This window comes from Dasypus novemcinctus, chromosome 4 (assembly GCF_030445035.2).
Source record: "Dasypus novemcinctus isolate mDasNov1 chromosome 4, mDasNov1.1.hap2, whole genome shotgun sequence".
NCBI classification, from domain to species: Eukaryota; Metazoa; Chordata; class Mammalia; order Cingulata; family Dasypodidae; genus Dasypus; species Dasypus novemcinctus.
In genome coordinates, this window is record NC_080676.1 from 130,886,848 (window position 1) to 130,907,096 (window position 20,249).

General features: G+C 37.8%; 1 protein-coding gene across 5 annotated transcripts in view; it reads left to right on the top strand.

The window, feature by feature from the left end:
• Positions 1 to 2,105: 2,105 nt before the first annotated feature.
• Positions 2,106 to 20,249, top strand: part of LOC101417154 (multidrug resistance-associated protein 1-like) — a 101,898-nt gene continuing 83,754 nt past the window's right edge. The window contains exons 1-4 of one of the 5 annotated variants that reach the window (XM_012526817.2): positions 2,106 to 2,388; positions 7,153 to 7,214; positions 13,683 to 13,830; positions 14,475 to 14,617. In XM_012526817.2, coding sequence (XP_012382271.2) covers positions 2,317 to 2,388; positions 7,153 to 7,214; positions 13,683 to 13,830; positions 14,475 to 14,617 — 425 coding nt within the window. In that variant the 5' untranslated portion in view covers positions 2,106 to 2,316. Of the gene's footprint in view, positions 2,389 to 7,152; positions 7,215 to 13,682; positions 13,831 to 14,474; positions 14,618 to 16,134; positions 16,339 to 20,249 lie in introns of those variants that run through there. The other 4 variants (XM_012526818.3, XM_004462648.3, XM_058296103.2 and 1 more) reach the window with 4 other exon arrangements.

Below are 20,249 nucleotides of genomic sequence, written 5' to 3' on the forward strand. Positions count from 1 at the left end.
CCTATCTTTTCTCCCTTGCTGGTTGTGCAGTAGGAGCCAAGAATGCAGTTGGTGCTGTAAGCTGTGGAGGCTCAAGTTGCCCTTATTGCACCAGGGACCAATGAAACTTCTTCCAACTTTCTCCTTTGCCAGGAGTAGGGACAGAGTCACAGTATGTGGAATAATCCAAGTGCAGGCCTAGAATGTAGTGGCCCAGAGAGACTGATGAAGCTTCACATTCATTTCTCTCCTGCCTGGGGCAAGGATGGAGCTGCAGGTGTGGGCAGCAATCTATGCAGTGAGGGTTCAAGATGACCACAGTTGCCCTGGTAGACTTCTGATTTTCAGTCTATGCCAGCCAAAGTTCCCTGCAGTTACCTGTATAGGCTGGTGCAGGTCTCCTCAGCCTCCTCTCCACGAGAGGCAGGGCTAAAGGCTAGGTTAGGGCTGCAGGCTGATCTGAGTGAAAGAAAGACACTGAGAGTTTCAGTGAGGCTTCCCTTCAGGCTGGGGGTGGAGTCTGAATGGCAGATACTGGCCTCTTGCTGACTTGGGCTGGTTCACACCTCAACTGTTCCCAGGGTTACCTCTTAGCCCAGTCTACCAATCAGTAACCAAAATCAGCAGCCAACTGTCTCCTCCTCCCCTGTTTCTGGGAAATGGAGCTTCCAATTCCAGCCACAGAATAGCTCCTGGGGTGGCTCGTGCCACAAGAGTAGGATAGTCACTGGCCTCTGCAGCTTGGCCGGTAATTTTCCAGAGAGGCTGGCACAGGTCCCTGCAGCTTCCTCCCTGTTGGAGGTGGCACTGGGGCCTAGGCTAGAACTGCAATATGATCTGAACGGAAATAAGCTGGTCCCCACCAGCACTAGGATTTTCAGTCTGCCCCACTTCCTCTCGTGCCAGGCGCGGAGTTAAGATGGCGTCTCCCAGCCTCTTTCTGACTTGGACAGACTCAAACTTTAGGTGTTCTCAGGATTATACTGTAGCCCATTGAATTTACTCATCAGTAGCTGAAATTGTTGCCCAACCGTCTCTTCCTTCCCCATTTTGGGGAAGTGGAGCTTTCAATTCCAGCCATGGAACAACTCCAGAGGCAGCTTGTGCCTCCAGTGGAGGATAGACACCAGCCTCCATGGTGTGGAGCGCTCTACTTATGTGTCTTCTCTGCAGATGGGCAGCCTCCTCCTTCCACTCCTTCAAGGACATGAGAGGATGCTATTCTGGTCTCCTGGAGCCCCCAACCAGGTGCTTCAGCTAGCTCCAGAGAGTTCTGGGTGTTTGCTAACTACCCTGTAGCAGGAGCTGACTCTAGAAGTTCCTTACTCTGCTGCCATCTTGCTGGTTGTCTGTGCCAGGCTTTTAAACTGTTAATTATTCCACCCCTTTGATAATGGCAGGGGAGGGGTTCCAACTATTTGCTGTTTTGATTGATTACCCCACCCATCAACCTCTTAGTAAGGACCCAATAACAAAGTCCCTAGGGAACATCTGGGGCTTTTCTTTGCATCCAGAAGTCTTTGTTCTGGACAGCAGCCTCCTGGGGGTGGGGGTCTTCCAGCAGCCATCTTGGGGGTTACTGATGTCCACACGGACTCTCTGCCAGGTTCCAGATCTATTAACTCCCTATCTTACTAGCCTACTTCAGTTGGATACACCTGTGCTTCATTACACAAGGCACATAATTTCTTAATTAAAAAAAAAGTCAAACCAGCATCCCTCAATTACATCCTCTTTACTATATGTCACGTTTAGTTCTTTGCTAATCAAACGAGAATAATTTGATTAATTTTTAATTTTAAAGCCATTTACAGTAAAATTTGCTTTGCAAAATTCTGAAATTTATGGTCCTTAATGCTTTTCTGAAAAGGACAGAAGTAACATTCTTTTTGCAAACGTTTGTCTCCCCAAGGCACAGCGAATTTTGTGCTTCAGGCATAGAGGAGTACAGGTTTTCTAACTGAACAGCCTGGAAATTTCGAAAGTAGATAACCACTGAGCTAAGGAGCAAACTCCTCACAAGTCGTGTCTCTGACTCCTGCCCTCTCCCGGTCCTGGGTCCTGCTTTCCCCTTCCCTTTCCTCCGCCTCCTCCCTCTTCCCCCTCGCTCCTCCCCTCTCCTCCTTGCCCCTCCTCTTCCCTCTCTCCTCCTTCCCCCTCCTACAGCCCGAGCCCTGGGTTGGGAGGGCTTGCTGCGAGCAGGACGGCGGCTGGACAACGGGGACTGAGCGCGCATCCTTCCGCCCCCCAGGCGCTGTTCTGACAGTCCCCTTCCGCGGGGCGTGAAGGCCGGCGCCTCTCTGCGCCTGTGGTCGCTGGGCTCAGGACCGACCGACCATGTTTTCCAGCCTGCGGAAGTGGAGCGGAAGGGACTCCTATGCGCGGGTCCCCGAGGCCCTTGAGGCGCAGGTAAAACTCTTTGGTCCCTGGCGGGAGAGGCGGGCAGATCTTCTACTCCTTTGAAGAAGGGGCAGCTCTGGGCCGCAGACCCTGAAGTGTGAGTGGCTGTCTTAGATACCTGTTGTGAGAGTCATCCCACACAGACGCACATTCAGATACACGCTCCCCACCTCTCCCCTTTTCCCCCTCTTTCCCTGTCCCATTCTTGAGAGCTGAGATCTGGACCCGCGATGGTTTGAAACCTGAGCTGTCACGATCACGGGTGGTGGCCAAAGGAGAGAAAGAGGCATATTTTTCTGAAGGGATAACCTCTTGTAAACAGGAAGCGTGCTTTTGAGAGGAGAGTGAATGACCTGGCGTCGCTAAAGGGGCAGAAATGCAGGTGGAATTCCACTACCTGTGGATGAGCTCATTAACATCGCGGGTGCGATTCTCTGTAAATAATACTCTGGGTATTAGTTGACTTGGCTATTGGGACACAGATCTGGGACTAATCCAGAAACTGCAGACACTTAACACGTGCTTCTTCCACAATAGGAGTCACATGCTAGGGGAAGTGTTCTTGTAATTATTAGGAATAATTTTCCTAACCACAGTTTGATTTGTTTCACTTGCCACTATACAGAACATGGACTTAGAAATAATCCTTAACACAAGTAGTTCTGTAATTTTAACAACAAAAAATCAGATTCAAGGGATCTTGTTCTCATCCTCACTTTTATTTAGTTAGTAACCCAAAGTGTTGAATATGATAGCTCTTCACCTGATCACATATAAAATGAAACTATAAATTTCTCTGAAAAGGCTATTTAAATATAGGAGCTGAATACCTTGAAAATGTGAAAGAACTCCATCCACAAGGACAATGTGCCTGTTTTACTTTACAATAGAGACTACAAATATAATGCAAGCAAACTGATTTAACATTATTTATTGAATTGAAGGTCAAATTAAAGTCAATTATAAGCTAAAATGTAGTCTTAGTGTATTTACACTGATAGCCCTGTAGAGAATGACCTTGATAGAGTCAGGGTCCAGAGATCCATTTAGAGAGGATTGAAAATATTCAGTTGAATTGCAGTCTCTATTTGTTACTTCTATGATGCCAATTAAAAATATATATATTAAGGGTTTCAAAGCATATTGAAAACCTTGAATGATTACATTTGATGGCTGAGACTTTCTATTTTTGATAGAATAGATTTCAAGTGAAAATTCCGAAACCATAAGCTAAGACATGACTTTCAGATTGAGTTTCAATGGCTAGTATAGTGACCTATGAAAGGATAGTTCTAAATATATTTTGTTAGTGGTGATAAGCATGCATTCATTCATTGATTCATTAAATGATTGATTACTTTGATTCACCCATACAGAACATGTGAGCTAGATCCTGGGCTAAAACTGGAGAAACAAAGATAAATCAAATATAGTTCCTGTCCTCCAGAGGCACTGAGTCTAGCAGGAGAGAAGAACCTGGTGGCAAATGATTAGATACCTGGGTAGGAGTGAGTATAACTTCGGTGAGTGCAGATCTGAAGGAGCCCTTAAGTCTCCTGAGGAGAGAGCATTGAGATTTTTCAGTAACACAGACCAGGTATCTAGCCTTGGGAGCTGGGATACCGAGAAAGGAATGAGCTGAATGGCACTGAAACAGGAGTTTACCAGTAGTAAGTGAGCAGAGGCGAAGTCTCTGTAAGTAGCAGAAAACAGCATATAACAGGTACAGTGTGGATTTATGACTGGAAGATGAGAACTAATTGCTCTGTAAGTAGCAGAAAACAGCATATAACAGGTACAGTGTGGATTTATGACTGGAAGATGAGAACTAATTGATTAGAATCCAGTCTCTTATACTTCTTTGTTGGAAGATCTTGGGCAAGTTTTTAAGTCCCTGGGCCTTAGTTTCCTCACCTGTAAAATGGGGATGATAAAAATGGTTCCACCACAAAGGTATGTTATATTTAGTAAGATAAATATACTTAGCACAGAATCTGGCATAGAGTAATTGATTGAGCAACATAAGCCTATTTTGATTTCTGGGTGTTTCCCTTCTCCATGGGCCAGTGTTTCTCCTTTCCCATAATTTCCTCCACTCTTCTCAGAACTCTTAGTACTCACCGAGGAAGTTCCTGAAGATAGGAGATGTGAGATATTGTTAAATGTAGCAATCAGTCACACAAACCCTAGCCCATGAGGCCACATCTTAGGTTTGACCCCAGGAGAGATGGAAAGCAGTGCACTTCACTAAGTCCTGGGCCTTGGCTTTATTGGTCTGGTGCCCTATGTACTTCAATTTATCTGCCATAATCTAAATATTAAAAGATCTCCATTCAAGGGAAAATTGCCCTTAAGTCTATAATGTGTAGCTTAGTTTATGGAATGCCTATTATATGCACAACTGTAGATGAGTATAATTGATGATGAGGCTTAGAAAACATAAGTCTGAGTTCTTTTTTGAGTGAGTTTAGGGAGACAGGAAATGAGGAATTTATTTGGGGTTAATTAGGTCTACAGCCTAGAAATGCTGTCAGAGTGACAACAGAATGAGTTAAAAGGATTGGGGAATGTTTAATAGAGAAGATGAGACTGAAGTAGAACAGTGAAAGATGCTTCCAGAATTGTCACATTCTACTTTTCTACACAGATGTTGCTATGTAGTAATATAAAAATAATAAGTTCAGTGAGACTCATGAATTCGGTGATTATCTATTTATTGAGAAGACCTTTATACATTCTTGATACTTAGTAAGGATTAATTAACTTTGGCAGATGTTTTTACCTGCCTTCTTTTCCTCCTGTGAGGTAAACTATAATTGGACTTTACTGTGATAGATTTAGTACAAGATGCCTGGCCTGCATCTAAGAAAGCTATTTACCTAAGGACTCAAAGAGTATCATATAAGATGCTTTCATCTGGAAAATGGATCTAGAGGGGATGTTAAATACTGAATTCTTAGTCTGCTAAAGTAACCGTACCTAGTTACCAATCACTCCAAAATTTAGGTGCTTTAAACAACAATCACTTTATTTAAATCATGATTCTCTGGATCACTTGGGTGGTCGTCCAATTTGGATCAGCTTGGCTGATTCCTGCCGGCCTCCACACACGGTGGGTGGGTTAATTGGTAGCTGGATAATCTAGGACCACCTCAGTAATAGATTAAGCTGTTGACTAGGGCAACAGGCTGTCAGGTGGTGAACCTCTGCTCCTCCACCTTTTGGCTTCTCATCTTCCAGCTGGCTAGTTCAGGCATGTTCACCTAGTATATGAGTTCCAAGCACAGCAGGACTGGAGCAGCATTTAGTACTGGAGCTCGCACAGTGTCGCTCCTGCTGCATTTTCATGATCAAAGAAAGACACAAGGCCAGTCCATATTCAAGGGGAGGAAAATAGATTCTTTGCCTCTTAATGGGAAGAGCTACAAAGACTCAGTGGCCATTTGAAGTCTACCACAGGAAAAGATGTGTGTTTTGGACTTAAGATCATTTCATTGGTGGCAAATTAAAATCTAGTACAGTATCAAATTGGCAACTCCCTCTGTACTTTGAATTGATGATATAAAATATGCCCTCCTGGTTAGAGAATCTGTAGAACATTTCCCCTGAAATTTGTGAACTTATTTTCCAGATAATGTATTTGGCAATAATAATGATGGTGGTAGTATAGCTAGCAGATATGAGTGCTTGTTTTCTGCCAATGGTGTAATAAATGTTTTGCATTCATGGTGGTTTTTTGTTCTCAACAATAATCCTATGAGGATAATACTCTTGCTAAATTATGTATACCTCATGTGACATAGAATATATTATTTGTTATAACCACAGAATAGTTTTAGGATTTTTATCGTGGTTTTTCCTCCACATTCAGAGCATTTTGCTGATAGGATAGAATTTTTTTTCACTTATTCCTTCTAGGTTCAGAATAAAAATTGTGTTAAACACTTTGAGTATGGAATCAGAACTGGGTTTGAGAGGATCATTGCAAAAAATTGTTAAATGTGGGACAATGTATAAGAATCAAATTTAACTTGGTTCTCAGTTTTACTTTTTAAAGTACAAAAGGATTGATGCTGACTCTAAAAATGTACAATGAGCACTTATTGAGACCTTCCATTTTTAAATTCAATGGAAAGGACTTTATGGAACTGTTACAACCCCCAGAAAACAAAATATAATTATGACAAATATATAATTGTGTATGGAATTATACACTTATATAAAAATGTATAATTAAATACTTACCCAGAAATAAATTATAAATTATATTAACTTCTCAATTTTTCAGGAAAAAGACTAAATGTCTTTAGCTTAGCAATTGAAAATGCTTTAATTTGTGTACATATATAAATTATAAGCTAAGTTGTATGTCATATATATTGTCATAATTTTATTAATTTAGTAACAAAATTATATTGTCATAATTTTGTTAATTTAGTAATTAACATTTTTAGCTAATAAGTTTAAGGAAATATACTATGATATATAGGCTTTTATAGAGTAATAGTAATTCTAAAAGTGATTTTCTTTCCCAATGTGATTTAATGCTATGTATATAGAGTCATAATGTTCAAAGACATTTTAAAATTCATCTGGTCCAACCACCACCCAGGGATTTCTCCCCTTGCCTGTATTTCTTAAGGAATATGATAGCAATATTACTATACCTGTAAAATTCTTTTATATTTACTTTTCTACCTACTGATAATAATATTTCAAATGTAAGTGAAAGGAGTTTACTTCATACATGAATTGTTATATTTTTCTTTTTAGAAATGCAGTCCAGAGAAAAGTGCTTCATTCTTCAGTAAGGTGACATATTCCTGGTTTAGCAGGTAGGAATTTTATTAATTTGTTTGTAGCATACCGTGTTGAGGTAGATTATAAGGCAAGCAACACCTAAATGTTATTCCTTTAGTCTAAGAATGACTATTTTACAAAATGACTTTGTGAAGATTTTTTTGTCATTATTTATTACAAAAAAATCACAGACAATAACATACTAAATGGTTTCATAGAGAGGAGAACACCAATATACTTATTATTCGGCAGTCTGTTTATTGGGTTTGTACTCCCATTAGCATTAGGTAGGGACAGGAAAATCAACTTTTTTTTCCAATATGTGTGCTGCCTATATATATATATATATATATATAATATAATTCTCTCAAACCCTATGAGATAGATATTATTATCCCCATTTACAGGTGAGAAAAGTGAGGCTCAGAGTGAGGAATGAATTTGTTCATTAATACCTTGTAAGGAACATACTGAGTTGGTGTTAGAAGCCAGTTCCTTTTGGAATCCATGATTCATGCTTTTTTTCCTATGTTATTCTACCTTTTACTAGGAATGCTCTCATATGTACTGATAAAAGCTACTATTTTTTTAAAAAAAGCATAAGTAGAATACTATTATCACAATTGATGATTTTGTAAGACTTATATTCTGGATTATCCTGCAGAATAAGTATTCATCCATAATGTATGATGAGGCTCACAGATTCATTAAGAAATATATAGTGTAAGCATTGGTTTTATCATAGGAATTAAATCATATTAAACAAGCAGAGTTGATTTTTTTTTTCTAATTTTATAAAGTCAGAAGCTTTCTTTAGATACGTATTTCTTTTTTCCCCCATAACAGGAAGTTTTTGATATATAAAACCAATTTATCTTTTTAGCTTTATACCTCTTATTCTATACTTTGTAGAAACTAAATTGCCCAATTTGATCCACAGATATCTTCTCAAGAGTAGATGAATCCTTAAAATGAAAAAAAAAAAAAAGGTTGATTTTGTATGAGATGCCCTGCACTGTGCTGACCATTAAAAATGCAGAGATAAATTACCTCATCCTTGCATGCCAGCAATTCATAATAGAACTAGAAGGTTAAAAAGCAGACCATCAATTACCAAAAAAGGCAAAAAGTGACATAAGCATGGTAGACATTTAATCAGGAATTTTCAGGAGTGTCATCTAACAAACTTTGTTCAATTAGGGAACATTTCACTAGGGATTCATGCTTTAACATAGCATTTAAAGATGTGTAGGAGTGACTCTGGGCATTCCAAGCAAAACAAACATCATTCCTGAAAAGAGTTAAGAGACAGTTGACCCCTGGCATGCTGAGGAGTATTGGGATTGCAGAAAATTTAGCCAGATAGAGTAATCATGAAGACTCCTTTAGGATATCCTCAAGGCAGGAGACGCCAGTGAAGAATTTTAAACAGATGAGGTTGTATTTCAGAAAGTCACCTTTACAGTCTTGTGGATGTGGTATGTAGAAGGGGAAATGGACGCAGGGAGAGTGTTAGGAGATTCTCCTCGCATTCTGGGAGAGATAATCACAGCCTGAATAATGGTAAGCATAAAGAAGATGACAAGGAAGTTGCAGAATCAAAAGCTATTTAGGGGAAGCGGTCTTGGCCCAGTGGATAGGGTGTCCATCTACTACATGGGAGGTCTGCGGTTCAAACCCCGGGCCTCCTTGACCCATGTGGAGCTGGCGCATGCACAGTGCTGATGCGCACAAAGAGTGCCCTGCCCCGCAGAGGTGTCCCCCGCGTAGGGGAGTCCCACATACAAGGAGTGTGCCCTGTAAGGAGAGCTGCCCAGCATGAAAAGAAGTGCAGCCTGCCCAAGAATGATGCTGAATACACGGAGAGCTGATGTAGCAAGATGATGCAACAAAAAGAGACACAGATTCCTGTGCCGCTGACAACAACAGAAGCAGACAACTGACAACAAGAGAACAGGCAACTGGGGTGGGGGGCGGGGGCGGGGATGGGGAGAGAAAAAATAAGTAAATCTTTAAAAAAAAAGAGCTATTTAGGAGATAAAGTTGGTTGGATGAGGAACTTGAGGGACTGAGAAAAGTCTAACTCAGTTTCTAGTTCAGATAATTGTAAGGATAAGTTTGGTGAAAGATTATGAGTTCATTTTGGGCTTGATGGAGTCTATTGAACATTAATAAGTGTGCATAGCTATCTCATCCAAGTGATGTGGAGAGAGGAGCAAAACAGTGGCTGTTGCTGGTGAAGCATCCACAGGAACAATATCTAACAGGTGTTTGGATATGTGAGTCTCAGGATTAGGATTAAATCTGTGTCTATGGAAATGGACTGGGGAGACAGTGAATATAGGTCAGTAATTAAAGTCGTAGTCTAAATGAAATGACCCAGAAATAGGGTGGACAAATGGAAGAACTTTGGGACAATCCAGTATTTAAAGGGCAAGAGGAGGAGAAATCAACAAGAGAAGCTAAGAAAAGGCATCCAGAATTTAAGTGGGAGACCAAGGAAATAGTGGGGTTGAAAGTTAAAGGAAAGAGGCACTTTCAAAAGGGAGAAAAATAAAATGGGCAATAGGGCTAAACACTGAACAGGGGTAAATTAAAACAAGAGCTGAATATAAAGTACTTCAATTTGACAATTAGAAAGAAATGGTGTAAATTGGACTATTTGCAGATAATTTTTTTGACTTTTTAAATTCCAATGTATATGTATGCATTCTTTTCAAAACCTGGATTCTATTTCATCCGTTAGTTGAAGAGTCATGCTAAATTAAAAAAAAATTTGTGTCAATTTTAAGCCACAGGATATCATGCAATATAAATAAAGTTAATTTTAAATAAATGCAATTTTAAAATTTTTATCTATAAAAACTATATATGCATATTATATATGCAGTATATGCAGTATTAAACATTGCAGGCACCATTTTATAACACCTAAAGTAAGAAGGTGAAATTGAATTATATAAGAGAATAAGCATAGAAAATTTTTAAATATGGGAATTTAATATTTTGAAGTCCATATCATAAAACAGTCAAACCAATAGACCATAATTGTTGAATATCATGTGCATTTTCTCTTTTAAGTTAACATCTCAGAAGTAGATAGAAAACATTTTCACAGCATGCTGTTAGTTGGAATTGTCCTTGGCATGGATATAATTTGATTTCTCCTCTGGTGATTAAACAATTGCAGTTGAAACACAACAATTGTTTGAGAAAATGTGTCTCCTTGAAGACAATAGTTAATTGTGCTCTCAAATGTGTTCTTCTAGTTATAAAATAAAGTAATAAATTATTTCCTAGGCCACATTCAATTGTCCATAATTATATGAATAATTCAACTAAAATGTCAAATGATACAAATAATTAGCTAAATATATGCTTATGAGCCTTAATTCCTAAGCAATAGCTATCTAGATCATTTTGATGATCAGTTACCAAGCCTTTATCAGCAATTATAATCTGTCATCAGTGTACAATAATTATAATCATAGAATAATCCCCTTGATAAGCATGGAAAAGTCTAGTTAAATTTTTTGTAGGTCACAGTTGAGTCATTGTTTTAAAACCAGGGATACACTATTTAATATGTCTTAACTTTTTCTCACCCATTAATAAAACTCTTATACTAACTGACTTTGTCCCATCCTTGGATTTTTGGATAGACCTACTTCATTACTTTTCCCATACTACAATCATCCCTTCCAGAAATGTTTAAAAAGGTGATTAATAATAACAAAGTTGATAATGCTAGTATATATCCATAGTTGTAAGTAATCAAATATTACTCATTTACAAAATTTATATTTGATCTCTACTATTTGTGTTGGTTTTTCCAAAGTCATCACCTTATCCTCCTAGACAACTGCCACTGTTTTGTTTCTCTTTCTACATCATTTGGATGAGATAGCTATGAACACTTATTAATATTAAATAGACTCAGAATAGAAATAGTATGTCTGCCTTTGGTCAAGTTAGCACTGGTTTATGTCACATTTACGAAAATATGACCAGTCTCTGGAGTCACTGGTATTTAATGACCTGGTAACATAGGAAATTAATATCTGCACTGCCGACCTTGTAGAGTTACGAGGACCAAAATAGTTTAATAATTTAATATAAGTAAATGCCTTTTGTAGAGAAATACCATCTAAATTATATAAGATGCATGTAGGAATCTTATTATTGCTCTAGGAATAAGGTCCACAAAATTATGGGACCTGTTACATGTTATATTTCACTCACTCGGAGGGTTAACTGTCAGTCCAAGTTGCTTCCCCAAAAGCTGCCTCAACATATGATTTAAAGAGAAATACCATTCCTCTTTTTCCAGATGCTCATTTGGGAAGGTAAGACTAGTCAGAGTGATGGGAGTTTTTACATGTCCCAGAAGAGAACAAAAGATAAGGAGGGAGCACACAGCTTGGAAAAGGGAAGTCGCAGTTGTTAAAACAACCCAGCCATGAGAATCACAATGAATTCAGCTTGTGTCACTTTTAGAAGCTGCATTATTTGGAGACTCGGCATGAAAGCCAAGGGTCACTTATCCCTGAGAACCAAAACTGCTGAGTTTTGCACAGTTCCAACTCAAAATGCTGAGGCAGTAAATGTTATTAAAAATGCTTTTGTGAAAATCAATGCAATCTTATGTTGAAAATGAATATTTATTTTATGGAATGGAATAGAAGAGTGTTATGACAGAAAAGTAGTTTACTGCTTAATATGTTTTTAAAAGTACATTGCAAGAAAATGTCAACATGTTTGAGCCAACAGGAACATGATTACTAAAAGTCCTTTCTCATTACACTTAAGTCTTTTTATTAAATATGAATTGTGTCATGGCATTATGTATTATAATAAAAGTAATGTTGAATCCTGTGGAGACTCTGGTTGCCATAGGGTTTAAATATCTTCCAGGCTTTATCAGTAGAGATTATTCAGGACCATTGACAACAAAACCAGTCCCAATTTGGAGTGGTATAATGCTTTTATATGGTCTCTTGGGCTGATGATGTTCTTTGTAATCGAAAGAGCTGAGACTACAGAGTCATAAGGCCTGTGTTTAAATATGGATTTAATTTTGTACTGAACAAGCCACGTATCCAAGTTCATAAACTGAATATATCTGAACTATATCACTGAGGATTGTTTTTGGCTTCAAGTAACAGAACAGCCAGATAATAATATCATGAACAAATAGATATTTATTTTCTTATATTATAGGTAAGAAGGCTGGAAACAGGCTGGTTAATGGCTTCAAAAATTTTTATAAAGAACCCAGTTTTGTTTTGTTTCTTGTCTTTTCATCTCCCCATTTTTATTATTTGGGTTCTTGCCATTGGTGATAAAGATGACTTCTTTATATCAGAGTACCGTGTCTTCAGTCTACTTAGAATGAAGGAAAAAGGGGAAGGAAGAGGCAGACAAAATTTTTTCTCCTCTGGAAGAGTTCTGCCCATTCATTTGTAAAATTTTCCCCAGCACCTTCATTTGTAAAATTCTCCCCAGCACATTTATATTTAGTTATTAGCCAGAACTAAGTTATATTATATTATTGTTATATATTATTATTATCCAAAGCAAAAGATTAGTAATAGTCTTTCATTATGACGATACGAATTATGACTGGCTCAGGACAGTCATAATTCATATCTCCGTAGCTTGGGTAACCTCAAGAGATTTTCAACTGAATAAATATTAGATTTTTGTCAGCTGGAAGATGGGGCAGAGAGATGGCTGTGGGGTAAGCACAATCCATTGCCTGCCACAACGACTTACCTGGTATAACTAGGATACCATGCATCTCAGTTTGTTTGGGACCGTTCCAGTTTATACCCATTGTTCTTGTGTAATTATTAAGAATGTGCTCTAAAACAGATTCTTTGAATCGAGGAGAGTGGAAGCTCTGAGAGGCTGGTAGAAATTTGCCATGCTTCTTAAGACATCAGGATGGAAATGTCACTATCACATTTGCTCATATTCTTTTGGTCAAAGTCAATTGAATGGCCAAGGTCAGAGTTTATGAGGCAGAGACAAGTTCTCCACATCCAGTAGGAGGTTCTATAAAGTCAAATGGCAAAGCATATATAAAAGGGAAAGCTGCAGATGCAGAGATAAACCCATTAGCCTCTCATATAAGCCTAAAAGCAAATATGGGTTCTTGAGTGATTAGATGAATACCTTAACGTGGACATTAGCTATTTAAATTTCAGTGAGGAAGGTAAGGAAGGTGGGTGGTACCTGCCCCAAATATAAGGTGAGTAAATGAAGTTAGTAGTTCACTGAATGATTGGATTTCTAAAGAGCCGTTCTAAGAACTAAAAATGATTTTTGCCTATTATCAAACTCCAGGGTAAAGTTGTATCATTTTTCAAATACAGAATATAATTGTGCCTAAAGCAGGAAAGTAAATTATAAATCAAGGAATAAAATAAATGCATGCAAACATTATTTGTTACCTGATTGTTGACTTTACTAAATTATTTATCTTACTCTTTCATTTTCAGAGTAATTATTTTAGGGTATAAGAAGCCTTTAGAAAGAGAGGATCTTTTTGAGCTAAATGAAAGTGATTCCTCCTACATCGTATGTCCCATTTTTGAAAAGCAATGGAGGAAGGAAGTTTTAAGGAATCAAATGAGGCAAAAAGTAAAGGTAATTCATTACTAAAACCTAAACAGTTAATTACTACCTAAAACTAGATAAAGGTTTTTCCAAATATGAGATATTATTATTAACAGGTGATAGAAAAATAATAGGGATATAGAAATTTCCTAAAATATGTGAAATAGCAAGTCATTTCCATAAATACAAGTGGTTGTTATTGCGGCTAAGTTCTGTTACTGAATTATCCAGCATCTTTTCCCTTAATATTCAGGAACAAATGTATTGACATTACATATATATAAGTATATATGGATATATGAATCTATATATATTCTTTAGACTTCCCAAAAAGAAAATATAATTTGAAAATAGAAACTGTCTATTCTTTATTTTTTATATTAAAGAAACAGTTTCAAAACTAACAGAAGTGATAAAATACAAATATATCTTATCTCTTGACCCATTTATGCCATGTGGTATCAATAACACCATGTTGCTGGGAGACACACTGTACCAATGACGAGTATCATAGTTTCAAGTTTAACTGATTTTATTCCTTTCTTGTTCCCGTATTGTCTTTAGCATACATTACTAATGTTATAGTTCATGTGTGTGTGTGTATATATATATGCTTTTCAGTTTTACTCTTCTAAGTCCAACTTTATCTGTTTTCATTTTCTTTTATTATGTAGGCTTCCTTTGGTAAAGAGACAAATAGCAGAAAACCATCTCTACTTTATGCCTTGTGGAACACCTTTAAATTTGTCCTTATTCAAGTTGCTTTATTCAAAGTGTTTGCTGATATTTTATCCTTTACTAGCCCATTCATAATGAAGTAAGTCAAAGTCTTATTTTCTTTCTTCCTGCAGGTAAATGATAAGCAAGTATATCACTATAAAACCTCTACTCTAAAAGAGTAGGTGAGATCCTTATTGCAAATTTCATCTAGGATATGGGTGTTCTATCATCAGATTCGCCTGCAATGCAAATGCAAATTATGATAAATACTATTATTATTTACTCAAGCTGACCATGACTGTTCTAAAATCTTTATACTATTATCTCTATATTAATTATGTGTGTGTATATATATATTAGGTATAATAATTACATTAATTTATCTGTATATTATCATATTTAATATTTACAACAATCCTAATAAACCCATTATTATAATGCAGAAACACAGAAAGGTTAAGTGATTTGCCCAATTCCATACAGTTAGAAAATGGTGAATTTATAATTCAAGTCCAGGCAATCTGCCTTGAATATATATTTAAAATATTAAATGATAGTTGCTCTTTTTCTTAGCTGTGGTGTTTTGGGAATTGAATTTTATCTACCAAGAAAAAAAAAAAAAAAATATATATATATATATATATACATATATATATGAAAGATTGGGAACATTTTTTTGATATCTATCTGCAAGAATTTATGGCCAGACAATGAAATTGAGCCCATGTACCATCTTTTTCACAGAGATATTACCTTTCCTTTGTTATATGAAGGAAACTTTTTTTTAAATTAATCTGTGACTGTGATTTCAGAATTAAATATGTTTCCAAGTTAGAATTTTCAAAAATGATTTAATTATTTAAAATAATTAATCCTAAGTTACCTGAACCCAAGATAAGATCCAGGAATGTATTCGTTTTTTAGTTCCTACTGCATTGTCAAATACTGTTCTAGGGGGATTATGGGAGGTAGGGCAGTAGAGGTAGAGTGGACATCACCATCCCAGGGTCCAGAGGATGGAGGAGTAAAGTAGAGATGAGAGTGAATTTACTGGTATTCTCCTATAGAACTATTGTGACTAGTAATGGAAGAAACTGTAGCATTGATCTGGAGAAAGTGGCCCTAGTAGTTGCTGAGAGAGGGAAGAAGAGATACGATGTGGGGGCACTTTCAGGACTTGGAGTTGTCCTAAATGATATTGCAGGGACTGATGCTGGACAATATATATCCAGCCATAACCCACAGAATGGACTGTGGAAGAGTGTAAACTACAATGTAAACTATTTTCTATGCTGTGCTGCAGTGCTCCAAAATGTATTCACCAAATGTAATGAATGTGCCACGATGATGAAAGAGGTTGTTGATGTGAGAGGAGTGGGGAGTGGGGGGTGGGGTATGTGGGAATCTCTTATATTTTTTAATGTAACATTTTTTGTGATCTATGCACCTTTAAAAAAAGACAATAAAAAATAATAATTTTTAAAAATCAAAGCAAAGTCCCTGCTCTGGTGGTACTTCACAGGGAGAGAGAAATAAATGTATAAATATAGACAATATCAAGAGGCAATCAGTGCTAAGGGAAAAAGTGAGTCAAGGTCAGAGAGATAGGGAATTCTAATGTGGGGGAAGAGGAGTTGCTATTTTTATAAGGTGATTAGGAAGAGCATTGGCTGTAAGGTGGCATTTGAGCTAAGTCCTGAGGGAAGCTAGAGAAGAAGGGGAACAAAGAAGAAGGGAAAAGGCCATGAGGCAGGAGTGTGCTTGCTATTTTCAGAGAACCTCAAGGAGGCAAGTGAGGCTGGAGGAGAGAGACAGAGGGTGAGTGTGATGGAGATCAGAAAGGTGCAGTGTGAAACAGATCTTGATGGGCCTTTTAAGATATGCTGAAGACATTGGCTTTTATTCTGTTTTAGAAGGGAAGCTTGGGAGAATTTTGACCAGAGAATGCTTTGATCCCTCTGACTGTTGTGTGGAGAATAAAGTAAAGAGAAGCAAGAGAGAAAGAAGGAACACCTGTTAGATGTCCATTGCATTAATCCAGGCAAAAGTCATCGATAGCTTCAACTAGGGTGTAGCAATGAAAGTGGTATGTGGTCAGATTCTGATCTATTTTTTAAAGTAGAATCTACAGGAAATACTGATGGACTGACCACAGTTGAGAGCAGAAGAGTTAAAGATGCCTTCAGAGATTTTTTTCTTCAGTAACAAGGCAAATGAGTTACCATTTCCTGAGATAGAGAAGGCTTAGGAAAGAATTGAGTAGGGAGTGGAATTTGCTTTTGGGCTTGCTAAATTTGAATGATCTATTAGTCATTATACAGGAAAGAGTTAAAATAGCAGGCCTGACTGCTATCCTGTGAAAAGCAGTCTTAAAAGGCTGGCCATTGGCTATCATCTGGGAACTTGGATTTTGGGAGTGTGCCATCATTACCTAACTAATAACAATGCTTTACTATGCCTAAGCAGTTTGTACAAACAATCTGATGTATGTAGCCCCAAGTAATAGCAATTCAGTGTCTCTCTGTTCTCCTAAAATTTGCAATCTCTGGAGTACCAGAAAATTGCCAAGTCCTTATGCTAAGGGATAGAAAATAGTCTCCCCAGTTTTGTGGCACATTTTGCCACACACTAGTTTGACCATGTCTGCAGAGCCGTAATTTCCATATTGCAGTGAAATGAGTTTGTTGACTTGTCTTTTTCCTAACTAGGTTATGAGCGCCTCCAGGTAAAGGGTCCTAGGTTATTCATTTTTGTTCCCTTAGCTTCTAGCACAAAGCCTGACACACCGAACTCAAATACATTTCCTCAGCGTAATACAGAATAAATGGGTTTATGCAAATTTTCACTTTGCCAAGAGAGTCTCTTTGCAGAGTAGCTGAATAACCTTAAAATTTCCACATTGTGCAACCCCATCTGCTCTATGACCCTCGAGACTTGGAAGAGCCAGAGGCATTGCTGACCATCCCTGGCCCCACGGCCAGCCATGTCCAATTTGTGTTGTGTGTATGGTACTAGTGATGCTGAGCAAAACTGGTTTCTTTTCTCCTGTGTCTTTAAAGCCAATTCCTGAGACCCCAGAGTTTCAAAGAGAAAAAGTTTATTTTGTGGTGCAAGCAAAGGAACATGGTAGGCCTCATGGTGGACCAAAATTACCTCCCCAATTTGTAGAAATTCTAGTATTTTATAACATCAGGATGCTATTTAGTAATTGGGGTGGAGTTTGCACAAGTTCTTTCATTAATACGCATTAAGGGGCTGAAACAGGATGGGAGTGGGTACCCATGGGGGTGAGACAGAGCAGGGAGGTAGTTACAAAGTTACAACTATTATCAGAGTTCAGGCATCCAGGAGATAGGATACCAAAAACAAGACGTCAGCTACAAGATCTTCCATGTGGATATCAAACAGAGGAAGGTGGAGTAGTCACCCATTCATAGAAATATTCATATGCAAGTTAAGCGCTATCTGGAGTAATCATTACAATGGTAGGTCCTTAGCTAGAAATGGCCACACACAAAGGGTGAAGTCAGTCTAGCCAGTTGCAGTAATTTCAGATATTAACGCTCTTGGTTAATTTAAAAAACATGGTCAATTTAAAAAGCATCTGAACAATATTCCTTAACTTTCGGTTACACTAGTGCACCATTGCGTGTCCCTAGAAAGCTGTTGCTGGAGGAGACCTGGATAAAGACAGGCAGCTAACACGCCACCCTCCCTGAGTTTCTGTAAATTTAAAATATTTGCAAATTCTAAGAGATGCCTTCCAGATGAACTAAGGCAGAGCAGCTCCTAGAGGGCAGGAGCTCCCTGGGTTGTCTTTCTCTTCTCCAGACATCATGAAGCACACCTGTGTAAGGGCAGAGTTTCCCACGGGGCTCCATTGGAGCTTTGAGAGCCAGGAGCCCAGCACAGTGTCAGAAGAGGCCGTGGGGGTCCTGCCCTCTTTCTTTGAGGTGGGGATATCTATGTGTGAGTGAGCTCAAAAGGTAGAAGACATGGTCACACACAGATTTGAGTAAACCCATAATCTACTTTTAGTCACTCAGTGTAATCGGTAGATCTCCAAGGAATCATTGTGCAGACCAAAAGAATATTAAGTTATTTTGAATAGGGTATGTAAATAAAATAGTCATTTAATAATTTTAAAAATTTCCACATTGTGGAATAATTGAGCCATCAGAATTTCATTAATTTGTATGATCATAATTTAAACATGGGGGAGCTAATTTTATAAGCTGATTTGTAGACATATTTTCCTTTGAGTAAATTACTAGAGAGGACCAGCTCTAAGGATAGGAACACCTTGTTATAGTGTTAATACTTATGTCAATTGTATAAAGATAACACTTCCATTAAATTTACTAGTGGAAGAGAATAAAGACTACCTGATATATTGCTGTTCCTAGTTGTGCTTACTCTTTTCTGTCTGTCCCCTTTATGGTTTCATTGTAATATCAGTGAAAAACAAAAATATAAGTGTTCATATCTGATAACATGGTCTTTAGCATGCCTTTGATACTGAGCAAAAGGGACTCTTTTCTCCCCATGTATGTTTAAAGCCAATTCTTGAGCCATCAGGGTATCAAAGAGAGAAAGAGTTTCATTGGCTGTGCAAGCAATGGAGCACAGTGGCCTTCTGGCCCAAAACTGCCTCCTGGATCTGCAGAAATTCTAGTATTTTATAACATCAGGATGCTTATGTGTAATTGAGATGGTGTTTGCACAGGTTTTTTCATTAATAAACATTAAGGGGCTGAACCAGGATGGGAGCAGATACTGACCAAGGGTGAGTTAAAAAATTAAAACCATTATCAAAGATCTAGGCCTCTGGAGAGAGGGATACCAAAAACAAAGGTCAGCTGCAAGGTTTTTCATATGGATGTCAAACAGAAGAAGGTGAAGTGGTCACCCTTTCAATAGAAATGTTCATATACAAAGCTATGATCTATCTGGAGTAATCATTACAATGGCAGGTCTTTAGTTTGAAATGGCCGCATACAAAGGGTGAAGTCAGTCTGGCCATTTTGAGTAATTTCAGATATTAACCCTTTTGGCTAATTTTTAAAGCCTCTGCATAATGTTTCAGTAATCAAAATTATTTGTTAATTCTTAACCTCAGGTTACACCTCCTCCCTCTCAGTTTTATAAAATTCCCTGTCTTGAGAATATTCTGGAGTTCTGATCTTTCTACCTATTTCATGCTGAATAGGGGCATTGACATTATGGGGTAGAGGCATGAAGCTGGTTGTCATTTTGCCCTCTGGATTTCACAGCTTTTCTGGCACAGGAATAATTCAGAGACTTTCTGAAAAATAAACTTACTATATAAGTTGAGAATTATAAGTTTATATAACTACCTGGCTCAAAACTGCTTAAGAGGAACCTCGAGAATGATCGCTTGACTCTATTCGAAAAATCTTAGCCATTAAAAGTTTATTCTGTTCTATTTCTTTTCCCCTTTTTGGTCTAATCTCACATTGTCAGGGAGGCCCATCCCTGGAAGTTGTCAAGTCCTGCCAGGAAAAACTCTGGAAGTAAGCTTCCTCATTTCCAGGGAAGAACATCTTAACTTAGAAATAACAATTAGAAATCAGAACTCGGGTATAAATATAACTTCTGCAAGAACTTACAATCTAGGCCTTAATTTCCTTGAGTATTTTGAATAAAGCTGTGTCTAGAGACCATTAACTACAGTCCACAGAACTCTTTTACCAAGATTATGTTAATTA